The 20,416-nt window shown below is 36.4% G+C and overlaps 1 protein-coding gene across 1 annotated transcript in view; it reads right to left on the reverse strand.

Annotated features, from left to right (window-relative positions):
• Exoc4 (exocyst complex component 4) overlaps nucleotides 1–20,005 on the reverse strand; it is a 783,024-nt gene extending 763,019 nt beyond the window's left edge. Inside the window, exon 1 of the mRNA XM_026392784.2 lies at nucleotides 19,862–20,005. Within this exon, the coding sequence (XP_026248569.1) occupies nucleotides 19,862–19,947 (86 nt within the window). The 5' untranslated portion in view covers nucleotides 19,948–20,005. The remainder of the gene's footprint in view (nucleotides 1–19,861) is intronic.
• Nucleotides 20,006–20,416: the final 411 nt, after the last annotated feature.

Genomic DNA, 20,416 nt, shown 5'->3' on the forward strand with positions numbered 1-20,416 from the left:
AATACAATTTTTGCAGAAAGAAAAGTCTCTGTCAATATGCTAGCACATGCATTTTATCACCTAGAAAAATGAAGTAATGGAAAATATGACATCTCCTTCATGGTAAATTCCAACAGGCCATCTACTTGGGTTTAGGGCTTATCTATCCAAGGAGCCCTTTCCTTCACTTGGTTCCTTGGCCTTAGAATTTATTTTAATCAGATAGCAGGTGGGCATGAACTCTGTGAGAGGCCAGGCAGCTCTTGATATGTTGAGTCAATCAGACTTCCTAATGATTCCATTTCTCTTATCAGGGACAAGCTTGGTCAATACAGAACTCATAGAAATCATTTTCTTGGAAGAAGGATAACAGAAACCCTAGGTATTGTTATAAAAAGCTGAGATGCTCAAACACCAGCCACCTTACAACCATGGAGGAGAAAGCCAAGAGAAATGCCAAGTTGTCACAATTATGTCACTGGGCCACGGAAGCAGCCAGGCCTGAAGCCACCTTACCTCAAGTCTTCTTAAGGGAAATAACAAACATCCATTGTTTAAGTCACTTTCAGTTTTATATGCAGCTGAAAGGGTACTGATAAAATTACATTGAGGAACCACCTTCTAAAGAGTTCATTCCAATGACCTGAATTTCACAGAGCCCTCAGCAGCCTGGAAATAAGGTTATATTAACTCTAAAATGCTACAACAGCAACAGTCTAAGCTATACAACAAGAGTCCCTGCAGTTACTCTTCTTCAAACAGCATTAACAAGATTGATATGAATCAACAATAACCAGAGAATGCGATAGATACACTTATTAAAAATATTTCAATAACTTAGTTTGATCCATGTGCCACAGATCTTTGTTTCCTCTATTATCTTTCTGGGACAATTTTTTTTAATTTAGTATTATAATCAGTGACAAAAAAAAAAAAAAAAAAAAACACCTTTTCCTCTTATCTGTTGGCTGTGGTAATTTAGAGTTTCATTAAATTCCCTCAGATTTGTCAGCTTCTACATTCAGCCTGGTTTATTTCATTTATCTTTTTTAATTTAGGGAGGGGGATATTTTAGGCTCTCAATGATGGATGCAATCAATTATAAGTCCATCATTAGAACTGCTTTCAGAGATGGTATGTCAGCAAATCAATCACAAATCCACTTCTAGATACTTGCAAGCAAAATACTGTACAACAGTCTTCTCCAAACTGTCATTCAGAGGAAGGATCTTAATTCATGAGCCACACAATATATAAAACTTCCTTTTCAATTTAGAGAATTCAGGAGACCAGCCTTTGACTACAATCCAACCTTCACAATGAAGTCTGTAAATGTGTCAGGCATGCCAAGAGACCAAGTACTGCATGAAACGGGCAGTGAAAGAAATGCAATGAACAAAAAGGCAAAAGCCACAAAAGAGAGTGTGAGATACTCAGGAAATCAACATCCAGGGAACTAAAAGTTGAATGAAGGGCTTTACCTTTATTATACCAAATTCTGTTTCCTCATCTATAAACTGGTGATTCTATACCACACTACATCCAAGGTTACTTTGGGGGTAGAGAATAACACACAAGTTTTGACTACTAAAGTAAATCAAAGTGGAAAATTCCGGGGAAACAGTTTCAGAGACAGAAAGAACTACCAAGATTACTTGTAATATTTGGTTACAGAGTAGCTGAGCATGTCTTCCAGTTGTTTCTATGATACATAACTTTGCTCTTTAAATCTGAAACCTTCTAGGCTATTAATCTAAAGTGAAGCACAATCAGAAAATGCCTTCAATTTATCAACTGTTCCAAAGGTAAGAGTTCTTAGATTTTTAACTCTATCCTTTCCCCTTGGAACAGCAGACAGCCACAGATTTTTAAGGTACACTGCATAAGTCTACCATCTTGACAATGCTTTTCATAATTCTTTCTCTCCACTACTATTTGAAAGAAACATGCCAAACATTTCACATTGTTTACCTTAACCAGTTAGAATTACCATGAAGGAAAATGTCAGGCCCAAAGAGGACACCTTCTCTGGCGTCAGCTGTCACGACAACATATTACTGCATCATTAGGAGTTATTTAGGAAATAGAACAGGGTACTAAAATGAAGATTAGAGAGTAAATTGGGTCCAGAGGGGATTTTTGCTGCTATTTTCATTTTTAGAGAAAATATTTGTATTAGAAATATCCTGTGCCAGGTATGCCCAACATTTGAAATTCAGAGTCTTGATATAAACTAGGAAGAATAACATTTTGTCTTTAGTCAAAAAAAATTATGTTACAGAATCTGAGAGCATGAAAACACAAAAAGTTATTTTTTAATTAGAGAAAAAGGCAGTAGGATAATAAAAATATTAATAGACTCTAATATTTAAACAGGCTCACTAGCTGCCAGGAAGCAGCTGCGTGGTGCATTTTATAGAATATATGTGGAATCCCTCTTGAGGGGGTCCTGTTATTACCTCCCCACCTCCCCCCTTACAGTGGAAGCAGCTGAAATTTGAAGAGGTTAAATTAATTTACCCTACCTCACACAATGAGTATAAGTACAGAGATTTAAAACCCAGGCTGGTCTGTTTGCAGATTATGTTCCAAACTGCCAGAATCAAACTGCCTGGATAAGAATCCTGGCACTGCCACATTTATTTCCCATATGACCTCAATAATGGCATATCAATTTACTCATCCACAAAATGGAGACAATAAAGATACTTCCTTATAGGGTTATTAGTAAGAATTAAATTAGATGAAACTAAGCCTAGTATATAATTATCACTCAACAAATATTAGTTGTAGTTGTCAACTATTATTTTTATAGTAATACTAGTAGTAGCACAGATTGAGTATCCCTATCAGAAGTTCTTTGGAGTTCAGATTTTGTGATGTATGTATATGAATAACAAGATATCTTGGGAAGGGGATTCAGGTCTAAATATGAAATATGTGTTTCATATATACCTTATACACATAGCCTAAAATTAAGATTATACATTAATAATTTTGTGTATAATACATGGTGTGGAATATTCCATTTGTAGCATCATGTCAATGCTCAAAAAGTTTAGGATTTGGGAGTGCTTCAGATTTCAGATTTTCAAATTAGGCACACTCAACCTCTTAGAAGAAACAGCAAACACAGCAGCATTTTTCCAGAATAAAATAGGAAGTACATCTCTAGAGACAAAGGTTCAAGTCCCACTAACCCAAATACTAGATCACTTAGCACTGGGTATGAGACTTCTCTGACTCCTACTTTTCCCTAATGTCAAGAATTATGAAGAGTCTGAGCCTTTATCCTATTTATAACCTAGCAAGTTTGCCTGCCAAAGTTCTATTGCTACTGTGAGAAGATACAAACTTCCGGAGAAAACTTTAATCAGAGACTAAAGACTTTGTTACTCACAGCATGGTAAGCAACATGAGAATCAGCAAATCTGTATCAGCTCCCCAAGGAGATTAGACAGGCAGGACCACATGGATGCCTGCCCCACAAAGGGAGTTCTTGGAGAAGAATCCTGCAGAAAACTGAATCTTTTATAGTGGGCTGAAGACATGCCTACCCTTTATCTGGAGGGACAGGCTATTTCTGTCTTTCAAGGTTGTTTGTCAAACAAACATCCTTGACAAGATAGTCTAAAACAAAGGGTGCTCAGTGCTTTGCTCAAAAGAACTTCAGAAAAACAACGGATCCAAGGAGAACTGTCCCCCAACAATAATGAAACCTAAGTCACCGAATTCCTTTAAGGATTGAATGACATCAAGGTAAGGATTCATTTCTTGGGTCTGTTTTCTTTTCTGCAAAATGAGACAATTTACAATGTCTCACACAGTAAACACATGGAAAATGAATGAATGATAGACCATAAACTCATGAAGCAGCAAGCTTCCAGAGATAAAGCTCTCACTCATACCAGCAAAACCAGCAAATTTCAGTGTGGGTATCTTACTTTAAACTAGTCACTTAACCTGAACTGACAGGGTAAAACAAATGTCTGCATTCTAGCTCATCCCACAAGCCAGGTCAGGAACCTCTCTTCATCTTCTAAGCCTCTGTGTAATGTGAAGCTCACTAGCTCACAAAGCAACTCAGTGCAATTTTGAGTTCTATTTGTTATAAAGCCTTTTATTAAAATAAAATAAGCATCTTTATCATTCTACCCATTTATCCTAATTATTTTTCAGCAACACAAAATAAGCCTATTCTCTCTTCCATAAAACATCCCCTCCAACATCTCCAACTGTTTCTTCCATACAGTGTCTTCCAAGTAGTCCAAAAACCTTGTTGCTATCCTCTGAAGTTCCCTCAAAATAGCTAACACTCTCATAGACCTTATTGTGGCCAGGCATTAATCTAAGTAGTTTAAACATAATTCATATATTCTGGATAACAACTCTGTCAGGTAGGTACCATTATTATACCTCCTTTAAGAGATGATGGATGAGATTGAGTTGTTTGTTCAAGGCACAGAGCATTTAAGTAGCATAGTCAGACCTTGAACCTGGGCCACTGGCTGCACAGTCCAGCTCATGAGGGCTTTAACGATCCTGTTTTTCAAGATGTGCCCAGAACTGAACACAACTGCAAGAGTTTAGGGTATGAAATGTCCCCCAAAGACCCAGGTCCTGAACTGTGGCATTATTGGAAGGTAGGTGAACCTTTAGGAGCCAGGACCTAATGGAATAAAGTTAGGTCACTGGGGGCATGCTCTAGAAGGAGACATTGGGGCTAGAGCCCCTCCTCTTTCTTTTCACTGACTACCCTGAGTCAAACAAGCTTCCTCTTCAACATGCTACTGCCATAAAGCTTTGTATCACCATAGGCCCAACTCAGCAACATCAGGTAACCAAGGATTGAAGTCTCTAAAACCATGAGCCAACAGAAATCTTTCCTCCTTTTATATCGATTATTTTGTCACCGTGACTGAAAGCTGCCTGACTTAACAACATACTTCCAAACTGAAAGTTTAGACTCTTTATTCCAAACAATAAAGCCTAAAACTACATTGCATTTTTAAAAATATAGAATCCAAAAATAATCTGACCCCTTTGACAGTAAACCCTGATGAGCCAGCTCTCACTCATGTTCCACTTGCAAAATTTTAAAATGAAATGCAAAAGTTTATGTTCATCCCTATGTCCTACCTGTTGGAAAAAGAAGGTACAAGTGAGGCACAAGTACAAATTATTGAGTGCCTATAATACAATAGGCAATGCACTGTTATTTTGTATACATAATAAGACAATCTTCAAATAGTGAGTTGGATAGTATCATCACCCTTCTCATAGCTGGGGAATCAGAGGCTCAGAGAAGTAATCTGCACACATACAGTTAATGATACCAGAGTGGAACTAAAATGTACCTATTCTTAACTCCAAAGCCCATGCTCTTTCTTCTATAGATGTTACAAAATCCTACCTTACCTGCCTTCAACTCCTAGGGTGCACACTGCACCCTAACTGTGCTATAATCAACACACATGCAAGGAAAAGAGTGGATAGCTAGAGATGGACACAGAGCACTAAGCAGCTTTTTAAGTAGTAACAGTCTTGAATCTGGAGGTTTTAAAGCATGAGCTAAAAGACATGAGCTGGTCTGGGGGTGTTTCTTGTGGTAGAGCACTTGCCTAGCATGTGCAAGGCCCTGGGTTCCATTTAGGACTGCAAAAAATAAAAAATAAAAATAATAAAAAACCTGAGTAAAGACAAAATGGTTTAAAGTTGCATTCCAAGATACTGAATCACACCTTAAAATTTTTCCATTTCTATCTCAAAACAATTGATTTTCAATTTTTCCATTTCTATCTCAAAACAATTGATTTTCAATTTTTCCATTTCTATCTCAAAACAATTGATTTACAAACTATTGTCAAGTTCATGGAGTAACAGAATAAACCAGGTTGCAGTGAATAAACCAAGTTGCAGTGACGATAGACACAGAGACATTTCTGGATCACTAAGAATTTTTCACAAAGACAGCTCTGGTATTTTAGATGATGAATTACATCTCTAACCATGACTAATTAATCCCCAGAAAGGAATTTATTTACCTAATGGGTTAAAAGGGCCACAGTACATTCAGCTACTGTTAACAAATCTAGTGGAACAACAATGTTATATGGTTCTAGTGGTTTCACAAGCCATCAGATCCAAGCAAATCCTATAAACAAATATTAAAATCCAGGGTAAATAACAAGATTGAAAACTGAATTTTCTGTTTCTTTTTCTTATACTAGCTTCTATATTTCAGTTGGCCGGTCAAATGTTTTGAAAAGAAAATAACTAGTCACCATCACTGGTTCCTTCTATGGAGCAATTTTGCTTTCAGTTTGGACTTAATAGGGTAATGGAGTCCAGACAGGTGAAAGCACATAAAAGTCGATATCATTCTTTTAAAAGACAAAAGGAAAATCAAAAAGAAAAAACACACCTATGAAAATAAGGTTAGTCACCAAAAAGTGACCCATCACTCAAGGGGAACAATAGCTTTCAGTCAAAGACAGAATAAAAGGATATAAAAAGAAAAAAAAACAAATCTAGAATGCTACCATTAGGAATACACCAAAAAACCTTCTTCTTCCCTCATCATATGGGTCAAACGAGAGTAAACATCAAAAAGACACAAGTTCTGGAATGCACAAGTACAGATTCAAACAGGGCTCTGCAACTTTAAGCTATTCGACTTTGGGCAAGTTACTTAATCTCTCTGGGTCTGTTTTTTCTTTATAAAGCAGGCAAGATAATAAAAATACCTGCCTCACCAGGATGTAATAGGGATTGAAGAGGTGTATAAATTTGCTGTGTAAAAATATATAGAAGTTTGGCTTTAAAAAAAAAAGGTTAGATGATATTAGAAACAATATTTAAAAATCTATGAGGGGGGTGGTGCGGTTGTGGCTCAGCGGTACAGCAGTCGCCTAGCACGTGTGAGGCCCTGGGTTTGATCCTCAGCACCACATAAAAATAAATAAATAAATAAAATAAAGATATTGTGTCCAACTATAAAAATAAATATTAAAAAAAATCTATGAATCATAGTCCAAATCATCTAAAGCCTCCCCAATTCTAAAGTTCTTGAGGATATTATTCAATGAACTGAGACCAAACCTTTTCTCTATATTATTACAGTGGCTGGTATATTAAATGCTTAGTAAAAGCTACAGATGCAACAGCAAAATGCAGAATCTGGCAAGGTCATAAAGAGAACTCCTTGCCCTAAGAAATAATTGCAACTAAATTGTCTTACACAAAGAAATAACTGCTCAAAAATCTCTAGGCAAGGACAAGCAATAGGTATGGTGCCCCTATTTATTGCACTGAATCACTGAACAAATATTTATTAAGTACCTATTACTTACCAGACACAGTTCTGAAGAGCTAAAGATACAGCAGTAAATAATGCCAATCCCTCCCTCATGAAGCTTGCATTTCAGTGAGAGGAAGTCAGTAAAGCAGAGAAGCATAGATTGTAGCTAGGGAGGCCAGGAAGGACCTCTCAGATGAAGAACAGCATCTGACTAGAGTTTGCTAGGAAGTGAGGGAGAAAGTCAGGCACTATCTAGGGAAACTAATTCCTAGACAATAGAATAGAAGATGCACGGGCTCTGAAGGAGGACATGTTCAGCACGTTCAGAAAAGTGGGAATGGTGGGGAAGTTAATGTGGCTGCAGATTCCAGAAGAGTGACAGTGATAGTAGAGGAAGTCAGGAAGGAAACTGGGAGCCAGAAAAGGCACAGTTTTGTAGGCTTTTATTCTGGGTGTTGTTTGAAGCCACTAAAGGGTTAGCACCCAGCCAAAGAGTTGTAACTTCACAACCAGCATTTAATTATAACCCACCTCCTTTCAAACAAACAAAAAAAAAAATCTGAGATCATTTGGATCATTTGTACAAGAATATAATTAATGAAATGAAAATTCACACGAGAAAGTGGGAGTACAGAGTACAAGCAGGTCATGTGGCCAAGAGTGGTTTATATGAAATGAGCCCCTAATGTAAATCCGAGTTTTCAGGTAGTCAAGGCAAAAAGGAATCAGTATTATAATTCTCAATCTCAAAAACACAGACTCGAGATCCTCTATGAAAATAAACTTTATACTAGTCTAAGTTCTAAAAGAAATCTTAAAAACAAGGGAGACATTATCAAACATAGCAAATGATGTCCTCAACAACCCTCTGAAAACAAAGTAATAAATTTTACATCACCATTTCTTACACGTTCCTTCAGGAATATAACATTAAAACCAACTTAGGCTAAAAGGTTTTGAAAGACTGAATATGGTTTATGTGTGAAGTTTTTCAGTGATTCATTTTAATCTAAGGTTAGAATTTAGGGAATTTATAAAACAAAATGGATCAAGTTGTGTTTTATTAAGTTCCCCTTCTCAGCAAAACTTCTACTAGTTCAAGCCAACTAGCTAGCAGTTCTTTGAAATAGTGCATGGTGTAAGTGTTGGTATGAGAGGGTTATTAGAAGACTATTAAATTCCATAAGCCAGAAATCATATAGGAAGGTTGACAACTGATGGTGATAAATTAAGACACAGACCAGGGATCTTACCTGGACCTCAAGATTATCAGCTGGTGATGGCAGAATATCACTCTGGAAGCAGTTTAAGGTATGTTGATCAATAAAGAGTTTCCAGGGTATACCTGGTTATGTACTGAACCCCCACACATGCACACAACACACACACACAAAATGTATATTGAAACCTCAGCCCTCAATGTGACTGTATTTGGAGATAGGGCCTAAGAAGGAGATATAAAGATTGAGGTCAGGGAGGAGCCTAGACAAGAAAAGAAAGAGACAGCAGGGAGCCCTCTCTACAGGCTCACAGAGTAAAAGGGATGTGGGGACACAGCAAAGGAGGAGGCCATCTACAAGCCAGGCAGAGGTATCACCAGTCTCATTCTGAGACTATAGAAGTGTGACACAATACCATGGTTTATGCCACACAGTGTCTGGTATTTTTTGACAACCTGAGCAGAATAATACACCACATCATAAAACACTAGCAGTGTATTTTGCAGGGTTAAAATCTCAGGCAGATGTTATTAGTTGGCCTCCTTGGCCACAACAACACAGATTCTTGGCAAATCCACAAGAAGAATCTGCTGGCTAATACAACTACAGACAACTAAACTAATTAACCTGCTATAAGTATTTAATGTAATACACCTGAATTTTGGTGACACCTGCAGAATGATTCGCATTAAATCATGCTTTCTGAAAACAGTTAATGGGCTTGATTGTCTACTAAGGGCATTCCTTGTTGGCATCCAGTGACCACTCTTCCAGAAATAAAAAGATTAACAAAACAATTAATGGAAATCCCTTCAAGCAACTCAGAAAAACTAATTACAAGTAAGGCTTCTCATATCCAAAAATCACTTATCAGAAAACGACAGCTCTTTAGAGCACAATCTACAGTAAGAATCAAATCTCCTCAGTGACCCTCCATTCTAAAAAGTCCTCAAAACGGGCCTCTGAGGAAACCAACTAATGTCAGAGGCCCCTGTAATTTTTACTCATCAAACACCTGAGCACACCAGTTAGCGCTACCCTCCCTCTTTGAGGACAATTCTTTTTTTTTTTACTTGCATAATGAAAGGAGCATGAAACAGGCAGTCACCTTTATTTACAAAATATTCTAACATTTCCACAAGGCAGAAACTAAGTACAGTTTAACTTTCAACAAATGCTCAAGTGTTAACTAGCTTCAGAACCTCATTCCAAGTAGGAAAAAAAATAATAAAAAGTATTATCTTACTGATCCATTCCGAACATAATATTCCTTTTTCTAACTGACTCCAACATACACACATACACACACACACACACACACACACACACACAAACATACAGCTGACACAACTCTACAAACTGTGAATCCTGTTTTCTTTCCCCAAGTTCTTTTAGCCAGAAGACCTTTGGGTATACTATTAGGTCTATTTAGCTCTATCTCAAAGTCAGATTTTCTTTTCCTTTAAAATATGAAACAACCCATGTAAGAAGTATCTGACAGCAACATATGCCTTTTATGTCAGCAGAGAAATGAACACGCAGCTCCACGTATGAGTGGAGTGAAAAACCACAAACTGAAGAGGAGGAAAGGAGGACTACTCCGAATATAAACACTAAACAAGCTGGGGGAAGACCTTCAAACCTATTATACTAAGAAGGACACTTTGTATATGATGAACAGCCTTGAAATGCTTCCAGTGAGTTATAAAAATAAGGAGCGTTCATCATAATTCCAAGTTTGCATAAAAAAATTACATATTAAAGAAATCATTGATATTTATTATCACTATAATCACCTAAGATAGGGCTTCACTCAAAGCACAAGCAAATCTACATTGCACTTTTAAATCGAATTTTGTTATATTGTATTATACATTGTGATTGCTTATTTCTTAACTATGTCTTATTAGAGCCCACAAAACACAAGATAATCTCATCCCAATTGATAGCAATTCAAAACAACAAGTTCCTCTCAAAAAGTTTTGATGCACAAGAAAAGCATCCCTTAACAGCACAGAGATTCATTTAATATCAAGTGACAGTAAACAATTTCTGCTTTAAAGTCAATTGAAAATTCACTAGTGTCTTATTTCAGACAGCACTTAGGGCTGACTACTACACACCACTGACACAGTTTTTCAATATTTCAATTAACTCAGATACACAGATTATTTCAGGGGACAAAAAGGTTAAAAAGTGTTTCAGCCAACAAAGACCATTATGTGAAATTAAGTTAAATCACCCACTAGGACAAAAAACTGACTCTAAAGGTGACAAAGTCTACTTAAAATGTGCCCCTATACTTCCTTACCCAAATCCTAGCTCTTTTCTTCCATTTTAAGTCTCTCATCCTTCTTTAAGGCACCCTCCATGGTAACCTTACTTCCTGGTGGGTTTCTGAGAAACAATGTTTTCCAAAATATTAATAGGTTCTATGTGGTCAAATACATTTTGGAAATTCTGGGTCACACAAATTGGAGGTTTCTGTAACTGAGAAATTCATAAGATTTTAATATGACAAGGCGCATGGTGGGAAGGTGATAGAATATATATATTTTTAATTTTTATTATTTATTTTTGATAGAGCTTTATTTATTTGCCTATATGTGGTGCTGAGAATCAAACCCAGTACCTCACATTCGTCAGGCAAGCTCTCTACCAGTGAGCCACAACCCCAGCCCAACAGAATATATTTTGTAGAATTTCTGTAATTTATTAATCTATAGGACCTGTTTTCTATTCCTTCACCCTTTACCATAGGTACACAAACACACACTTTTTCTTTTTCTCTTTTTTTAAATATATTTATTCTTAAGTTTTAGGTGGACACACAATATCTTTATTTTACATTTATGTGGTGCTGAGGATGGAATCCAGTGCCTTGTGCATGCTAGGTGAGCACTCTACCACTGAGTCACAACCCCAGCCTTTTTTTTTTTTTTTTTTTTTTTTTATCTTTTGCAGTACTATGGATTAAACTCAGGGCCTCAGGTATGCTAGGCAAGCACTACAGAGCTAGATTCCCAGTCCTAACACATACACTTTCAAGGAAATTTTCAACCATATACAAAAATTAACAGACTTGTCAAAAAATTTTTTTAAAAAAATACAGCTTCAACAGCTATTAACACAGTCCAATCTTGCTTCTGACTCTTTAACAAACAACATAGCCGTAATACCATTATTTCAGCTAAAAAATATTAACAATTCCGATTGATTTTTTTATTCTTTATTTCCCCAAATACATTATGTTCTAAGAGCAACTCAAACTTCACAGGCTTTCAAATCATCTGGAACTCTTACTTAAATGTATATTCAGATCAGGTGGGTGAGTCAAGGTATTGCCTGAGTTCATACATTCCTAGGAAGCTCTCAAGTGACATTTTGAATATAAAATAATGTCTCCTATAATATTCAGCACAATGATAGGCACCTTTAAATGGAAAAAAACATCTTTTACATTATATTCTACTTTACCTTTAGCAAGATTTTACAAATACTTTTTCAAGAATAAATAAAAGACAAAAAGGTTTTTCCTACGAATCTTGAAATGTATTATTTTCTTACCAACAGTGCCAAATGTAGCAGAAGAATGTTCCCTTATTACTGTGTTAAATGATGAGTTCTCATATTTTTCAAGGCTAAGTCCCAGTACATAGAGAATTGGACACTAATATAAGAATCAAGTTCATAACTTATTTCATAGCTTGAAAACAGTTAACAAAAATCTAACTCTATAGAGCTGCAGAATATAAGACTGTAATAGGGAACAGAGAGGAGTGAAACAAAATCAGCCATAAACTAAATGTTGTTCTGCTCCTAACTAGTAAAACTTAGAACAAGAGCTAAAAAGACTAAATTGTTTCCAACTCAACCACAGCCCAGGAAAAAAGCTCAAGAATTTTTATAGGAACACAAAAATATCCAAAGCCAATATCCAACAAGGTAAAAAAATGCAATGTCTACCATGTAATCAAAAAGTACAAGACACATGAAGGGGGAAAATAATCAATAGAAACTAATCCTGAAATGATACAAATTTTAAAGTTATTAGTAATGAAACTGAGCCATAAAATACTTATATTTCCTATGCTAAAGATATACATTAAAGATGTACGCAGAGAAATGATACCTTCCAAAGACCCAAATAAAACTTCCAGAGATGAAAACCATAATTTAAGATAAAATTTATATTAGATGAGAGGCTGGGGTTGTGGCTCCATTGTAGAACACTTGCCTAGGATGTGTGAGGCATTGGGTTCAATCCTCAGCACCACATAAAAATAAAAGAATAAATTAAAAGTTATTTAAAATCATATTAGGTGGAATTAACAATAGATTAGGAACAGGGGGGAAATAGTGAATTAAAAGGTTCAGCAATACAAACTATATAAAATAAAGTACTAACACAAAAAAAAGAATTGGAAAAAATGAATATTAGTCTTTAGGGAACAATAACACAACTTGAAAAGGTCTAAAATTCTTAAGAGGTAAATGTGACCAAAAATGTAAAAGTCCTACACCCTGAAATCTATTTTAAAAAAAGAAAAAGAAAAAGAAAAGAAAGAAAACATTTCTGAGAACTAAAGTCAAATTAAATGGAAAGATTCACATCCCCCCTTTCATAGACCAGAAGACTCAATATTGTTAATTCCACTATATTAATCTGTACTTTTAATACAATTCCAACCAAAATCACATGTTTTATTGTAGAAACCAGCTCATTCTAAAATTCGCATGGAAATGCAAAGAAACTAGAATATCCAAAACAACTCTGAAAAAGTAGAATAAAGTTTAGTGGCTCACACTGTCTTTAAGACTTACAAAAGCAATAATCAAGATAGTGTGGTATGTCATCAAGATAGACATGAATGGACTACAGAGTCAAGAAATAGACCCACATATATAAGGTGACCTGATTTTTTACAAAAGTGCAAAGGATAACACAGGGAAGAAAGGACAGACTTTTCAACACACGAATTGGAACAGCTGGATATTCTTGCACACAAAGAAATGCATTGGAAAAAACTGAAAAGGAAAGAACATTCTAACATGTTGGAAGTGTCCTATATCTTCATCGGTACAGGTGAAAATTCATCAACCACATACTTAAGATTTGTATGCTTTACTACTTATCTGCATATCTCAAAAAGGAGGGCAAATAAAGTCAATATGTAAAATAAGATTCCACATTTCATAAAATATTATTTCTATCTATCCAGCCAACATTTCATACACAGGCACACAGAAAAAGAGAAAAAGAAATCTAGAGTTAGATTCACCCATTTTCTATGATGATAAATGACAGAAAATAAAATTCGGAATAATTTCTTTTTGCATTCATCTTCAATTGTCATCATATTTATCATCTGAATTCTTTATCGTGAGTAATAATAATTTTATAAAAGTGAAGTAATTTTTGTTTTAAACTGGAAGCAATCAGTGGTTAATTCTGTGTGGAGAGAATATAGGTATTTTCCACACTTAAAACTACAGTCTACTTATGTGACTAAAAAGGTTATACAGCAATATAAAAGTTTGTTATGTTAAACAATGTTACGCTTGTTATAATTACAACTATTAAACCTCTGTATGTTCATGGACAGAATCCATATGAAAATATAAAAAAGAAAATAGGCAGTGGCTCAGGAGGCTGAGACAGGAGGATCACAAGTTCAAAGCCTGCCTCAGCAACTAGATCCTGTCTCAAAAATAAAAATAAAAAGGATTGGGGATATGGCTCAGTGGTTAAGTGATCCTAGGTCCAATCCCCACACCAAAAACAAAACAAAGCAACTAGGTAGTATTTTGGGAAATGACTGGTCAGTGTCACTCTTTTATGGTCTACTTGTTACAAATTTGTATAGTGTATTTTTACAAAGGACAACAAGGATATCTAGGCAAGGATACCCTTTCTTGTTTGTAAAATATTTTGAATTTAATCTAATGGTTTACATTTTGTGTTTCTTTTTTGTATGTTTTATGCACAAACAAGTATAGACAAAGACATAGGTATTTAAATCTAGCTCCTTTAACTGAATCTCAAATGATCAAATAGCTGCCATCTTAATTCAGCTGTATAAGGTTTTCTAGTTACGAAGACAATATTCTAACATGAATTCAATCAAACAGTCTTGTCAACCTGGCAAAGATATTTCTGGTGGAAAATTCACATTATGTATTTGTTGTCATCTGGAAAATTTATTAAACTCAAGTTTTTAACCAAAGAAGCAACAGATCCCACAAATGAACATTTGACAAACTTTTCTCATTTAAGGCTCCCCTATACCACAGTAGATTAAATTATCATTCCATTTTACAAATGAGAACTAAGCACAAGGATTTTACTTGGTTACATGGGTAATACAGTAAATATCTACCTAACCAAACAAAACCACTTACGTATGTCTTCAACTAACTAGAATAGTTTGAAAAAAAAACTTGACCATATCACCAAATATTAAAACTAAAATAACTCAAAGACTTTAAGAAATTCCAGTGTTAACAATCACATGTGGGGTTAGAAAGTAAGACATGGATCCCCAAGATCTGCATGTTCAACCAGAGAAGGGTTTTACTTCCACATCTGTTGTTAAGTGTCCCAGAACTTCCTGAAAGTTTGTGAAGTGTTTGGTCTCCACGAATTCTAACAATAACTTGCAAGCAACACTGCATCACTAGTGCCAAGACTCTGCAAGGATACAAAAAGAAGCAGAAGCCTAGAGGTCATGATGACATGGGCTCAAATGAAGAGATGGTGCTGGAGACAACACCTACCACAACTTCCAGGACTCACCTGGGATCAGGGACCACATTCCTTTCCCACCACAAACTCTGTTGTGAACCTCAAAGCTATTTGTTCAAAGCCCTGATCAAAGCCTGGGCCCCTTCAACAAAGATGACTTTGAATTAACTGTGGGCTGACCAAAATACACTCTGAGGAGGAAGCAAATTTAACTGGTGTCTACAATAAAGGATATTGAAAGTTTTTGAAATTTCAACATCTGTGAAGGCATAAAAATTGATGGAAATGTGAGCCTTTAGCTGCGTTCAATTCTCCTTGACATCTACAGAGTCTGTCTACAAAAGCTCTGCCCAGAGGTTTCCATAAGGTCTCCTTAAGTCACAACTAAATTTTGTTTCCCCAATTAAACTGGCTATTACAGGCCAACTTACAAAGAAAGGAGAGGCTACATTTAATTGGAAAGCAAATCACCTAAGAGTAAGTGGTAGACACATTTCCCAATTAAAAATCTGACAGGAACTCACAAAAATAAGACAACATCTTCAAAATGCCATCTTGCTTTCTTCCCGAAGTAGAAAGGCTGCCTCTTCCAACTCCACACCAAACAAAAAGGTGTGTGTGGGGTGGGGGGATTTGCATGTGTGCGCCTGCACACACACATGCAAACTGTCCAAACTGTACATCAGCAGGTAATCAGGACTCTGTCCACCCAATTAGTTCCATTTTAAAGAGCCAGTAGCAAGACTTAAACCCCAAATGTACACAGTTAGCAGCAGTCTCCAATGGAATAAATCTCAAGCACCATCTTTCTCCTCACCAAACCCCCCACCCCCTCACCCCATAGTCTGAGAACCTCTTTTGTAAAGCCCTGGAAGTCTACTATTTCAGACATCTGACTGTCCTGAAATATTTTTATCCAATATTTTTTGAATGATCAGAAATTTTTATTTATCAGTCTTGGGCAATTAAAAGTACATACATCTATCAAATATAATACTTCTGTTATAATTATACTACATTTTAAATTATTTTGGCCTTTAAATGCTTTAAAGTGGTAGACTGTCATACTAGCAAAATAGAGTCATCATTTAATTATTTAGTACCACATCAGGAAATAGTGATGAGACTTAGATATTCCCCTTATCTATACCTACTCTGTCCTTACATAAACCTTATCTATTTTTTTAAAAAATCCAATATTAAAAAATGACTGCAATAATAAATGCTATTCCAACTGTTAGGGATAGCATTTTAAAAACAATATAAAGTATTGCAAGTAAATGACATTTTTTACATACCTGAGCAAAAGGACTAAAGAAGAATTATGAACATTTAAAAAAGAAAAATAATTGCTCGGTGACATAAAAAGATAAAGCTAATCTGATCAAATTTTTCAAAAGTGAGTGGACTATATCACTAACAAGTAATTTATTTCATGAAAAAATGATCGGGAAACATGAAAGAGAACTAGCATGTACTAGGTTCCTCTTCATAAACACAAGCCTAAAATGGGTTTTTCTTTGGAGGTTTGTTGCCAAAGCAACCACTACAGCTACAGTCTTTGAGAAGAATTTGAAAAAAGTTAGATAGGAGGAGTTTTTGTTTGAGAAATTAAGAATCATGAATACAATGTTGCAAGAAGGATAACAAATAGGATACAAAATGAACAAAAATACAAAGTAGCTACTTTAGAGCTACAACACAATTTACTAACAAAAATTATATTCCCCCTTCCATTCTTCCCTATGTGACCTTTCCCCTACCCCAAATCCTTAACACTGAAGGAATCCTGTCATCCTCCTCTCATTCACTGCCACTATTAATGGAATTTAACCAATTTCAAAAATACATCAGAAAGGAAACAACAAGGAGAGCAACATCCTTTCTTCAATCCTGAAGTTTCCTGTGACTCAAAGAAATGTTGAAACACAAACACAAACACTTCAGCACTAACAACATCCAGGCATCCGTTCACATGTAACTCTGAACCCCAATCTTTACTAAACTTGCCCAGAATGCTAGATCAGGCACCAACCAACCATACTTGCAATGGACATAATAGTGTTATTCAGGAGCTTTGAAGTGGTCAAGAGTAAAGAAGAAAAATGAAAAGCAGTTAATACACAACAGACTTAAAAGCAAAAAATGCCCAGGCCCAAATCACAGTAATAAAGGTAACAAGTCCAATAAGATAAGAGATGGATGAATAACCACAAAATCATATTGCAACCCATCTGGCATAGAGTCCACATTGAGTCCACCAAAGGCAATGTATATTTCTGAGTCAGTATCAGTAAAAAAAAAAAAAAAAAAAAAAGAGCTTTTGATTTCCATGCAGTTTTCAAATATCAGACATGGAGGGTACATTTAACTGGCACTGAAGAAAACCAACATAAAGCATTAAAAAAAGGAACAATCTCCAGGATCAAAAATATATAAATGAGATTAGTACCTTTGTATATAGCTGCTACCTTCCCTGGGCCATACCCCACTTTCTTTGGAAGTAACTACTCCTTCTATAACATTCCTGCATGTCCAAATTACTTCACCTCTCTCTTCTGTCTTATGTCATAGTTCTTACAAACATTTATCCCCCAGATAGACCCTCAAAGGTAATAAAGCTGATTTGTCTTTGCAAAACTCAGGGGATCTGCTCAACAAAATTTGACTAAGTATATAATAAATGGCAGGCAGCATATTGAAAACTAGCATTAACTACTTATAAGTGAATGTTGACTGTAAAGCAGAAAAAATGAACAAATGTTTAAAAAATCCAAATTCATTTATTGTAATTTCAGAGAGAATTATGAAGATTCCAGTTGGAATTTTAGTATAATGAGACATATCCATACATCACATGTATAGCTAAAGCAAGAATGTGGGTCTTTAGAATCCAAAATAGCATTTCCAAATGCAAATGTGAATTTATTGACTCTGATAAGCACAACTATTTATAATTATATCAAGTTAAAGATAATTAAAGATAGTAATTGTGTCAGTCTGAGATTATAGTATGATATTCCAATCATGCACAAGTAGGAAGCAATGTTTATAGAATCATGATTATGTAAATATATTGTGAATATAGGTTTAATGTGAAGCATTAAACATTTAACAAATAATGCTTTACATATGACAAAGTAAACAATAAATAAATAAGATAAAAATGTTAAATTTTTTTTTTAAAAAAGCATTTCCTGATGGGCCTACCAAGTATATTAAGTATTTCCATACATAATTATTCTCCTAATTGTAAAAGAAATTGATAATGATTTAACAAGACATAATCTTAAACTTCAGTCTCCTAAGTAAGATCCAGAGAATGGATCTTTATTAGTCCTTGAGTGGTAAACTGTCCTTTAATAAATGCCAGGCATGGTGGCACATGCCTGTAATCTCAGTAAACTATGGAGGATGAGGCAGGTGGATCACAGGTCTGGGGAACTTAGACTGTCTCAAAACAAAATATTTTTAAAGTTAGGTTAGGGGGAAGCAGAGATATAGTTTAGTGGTAAAGCATCCCTGGGTTCAATACGCCATATTGCAAAAAATAAAATAATTAAAGTTTGATATATTCATTCAAATTGCTTAGTACTTATCAGACACTGATGAGTCCTGAGTTTTAAAAAGATGATCAGACCAAATTATGCGGTGTGCATATAAGAATATGTAACAACAAATCTCACTAATATGTATAATTATAGTGCACTGATGAAATGTTTTTTTAAATAAAAAGATGATCAGGACATTCCAGGAGCCCTCCAAGAACTCGAACAAAAGTTTAGCATAGGTCGGGGAAAGGAGCAGAAAGCGGTGTTCCTTTCATGGAAAATGACTGACTTGACATTCGAGTGCCAACAATGTAAAAACACGTCACGTTACTTCTAATTTGGGTTGTTTATAGTTATTGCCTGTATCATCCTTAACGGTACTCAATTTATTTCACTCTTTTAAAGACACAGGTTCCTAAAAGATTCCCTTTCCCACTCTCATCCTAACGTGGCAGGGAAGAGGATGCCTGAAGGAGAATTTGAAACTTGCTTCGTTTTGTTGTTAAGGAATAGACGGGTAGAAAGGCAGAAACGGGCACAACACAAATCGAAAACAGATGTGTGCCTTCAAACCCCAGCCCTTCTACCAGCCCACTGCCGGCCCTTGTACGTGGGGCTGAGGCCGTTCACAAGTGGTGGAAAGTGACCAGAGTTGGACAATCTGCAACTCGTGACAGTATTCTCCGGCCTTGCACCCAGAGTACAGGGAACAAGACGTCTTCCTCTGAGAGCTCTGCTAAATCAAGGTTTGATCAATGGATGAACACACCTTCACCTGGCTCTCTCCACCAACCCAAACTGCTTGCTCTTAGGGCCCAGGGAACCTAGAGGGCTCAGCCCCTACTGACTGTGAAGCGGGGCTCCTCCCTCTAGGCCCAGCCCCGGAGAAAAGTGGGGTACTGCTGGTGCTGAAAAGCGTGGAGCTGCTGGGGCCCTGGGAGGAGCTGGGGAGGCAGGGAGGAAAGGAAAAGGTCTGCGGGGTGGAACCCGGCGAACCCTTCTCCCTTCCACAGCGGAGATCGAGCCTCTGCCCCCGTCCCCTGACGCTGCCTCCTGCCTCCCTCACCTGATCACAGAGATGAGCAGCCCCGAAGGGTCTTTGCTTTTGCTGACTGTGCTTCTGTACTTCCCACCAGCTGCTTCTGCCGCCATCTTGGCACGGAGGGGAAGGCCGGTGGGCTTGACAGAACCAAGCCGGCCGAGCGTGAACTCCGTTGTTGACCCCGCTGAAGCCTCCACCAATGGGAGAAGGGAAGTCCAGAGGCGCGGAAGTGGGAAGTCCAATCACTGGGGCGAGGAGGCGGGACTCAGGCGGCAAGCCGTGAAGCCGAGGCTTGCGTTTTCGCGTTTAGCATTGTGGGAATTGTAGTTCTCGTTCTGCGGCTCAGGAAAACTTAACCAGGGCAACTTTGAGTCTTGCAAGGAGCAGCTTCTTTTATATCTATTCAGGCCTTTGGCTTTTTTCAGTATTCTTGCTTTCAGAATTTTAATAGTCTTTGAATCAAATATATCTGATGGCTTCAAAATGTGTAAACATATGTGTTTAAATGAAAGGGATTCCATGATGTCTATGAGCAAAGTTTTACTTCAAGCATAAAGTGATTTTTTAAAAAAATTCAAT

The sequence above is a fragment of the Urocitellus parryii genome, chromosome 3 (genome assembly GCF_045843805.1).
Source record: "Urocitellus parryii isolate mUroPar1 chromosome 3, mUroPar1.hap1, whole genome shotgun sequence".
In the NCBI taxonomy this organism is placed as follows: domain Eukaryota; kingdom Metazoa; phylum Chordata; class Mammalia; order Rodentia; family Sciuridae; genus Urocitellus; species Urocitellus parryii.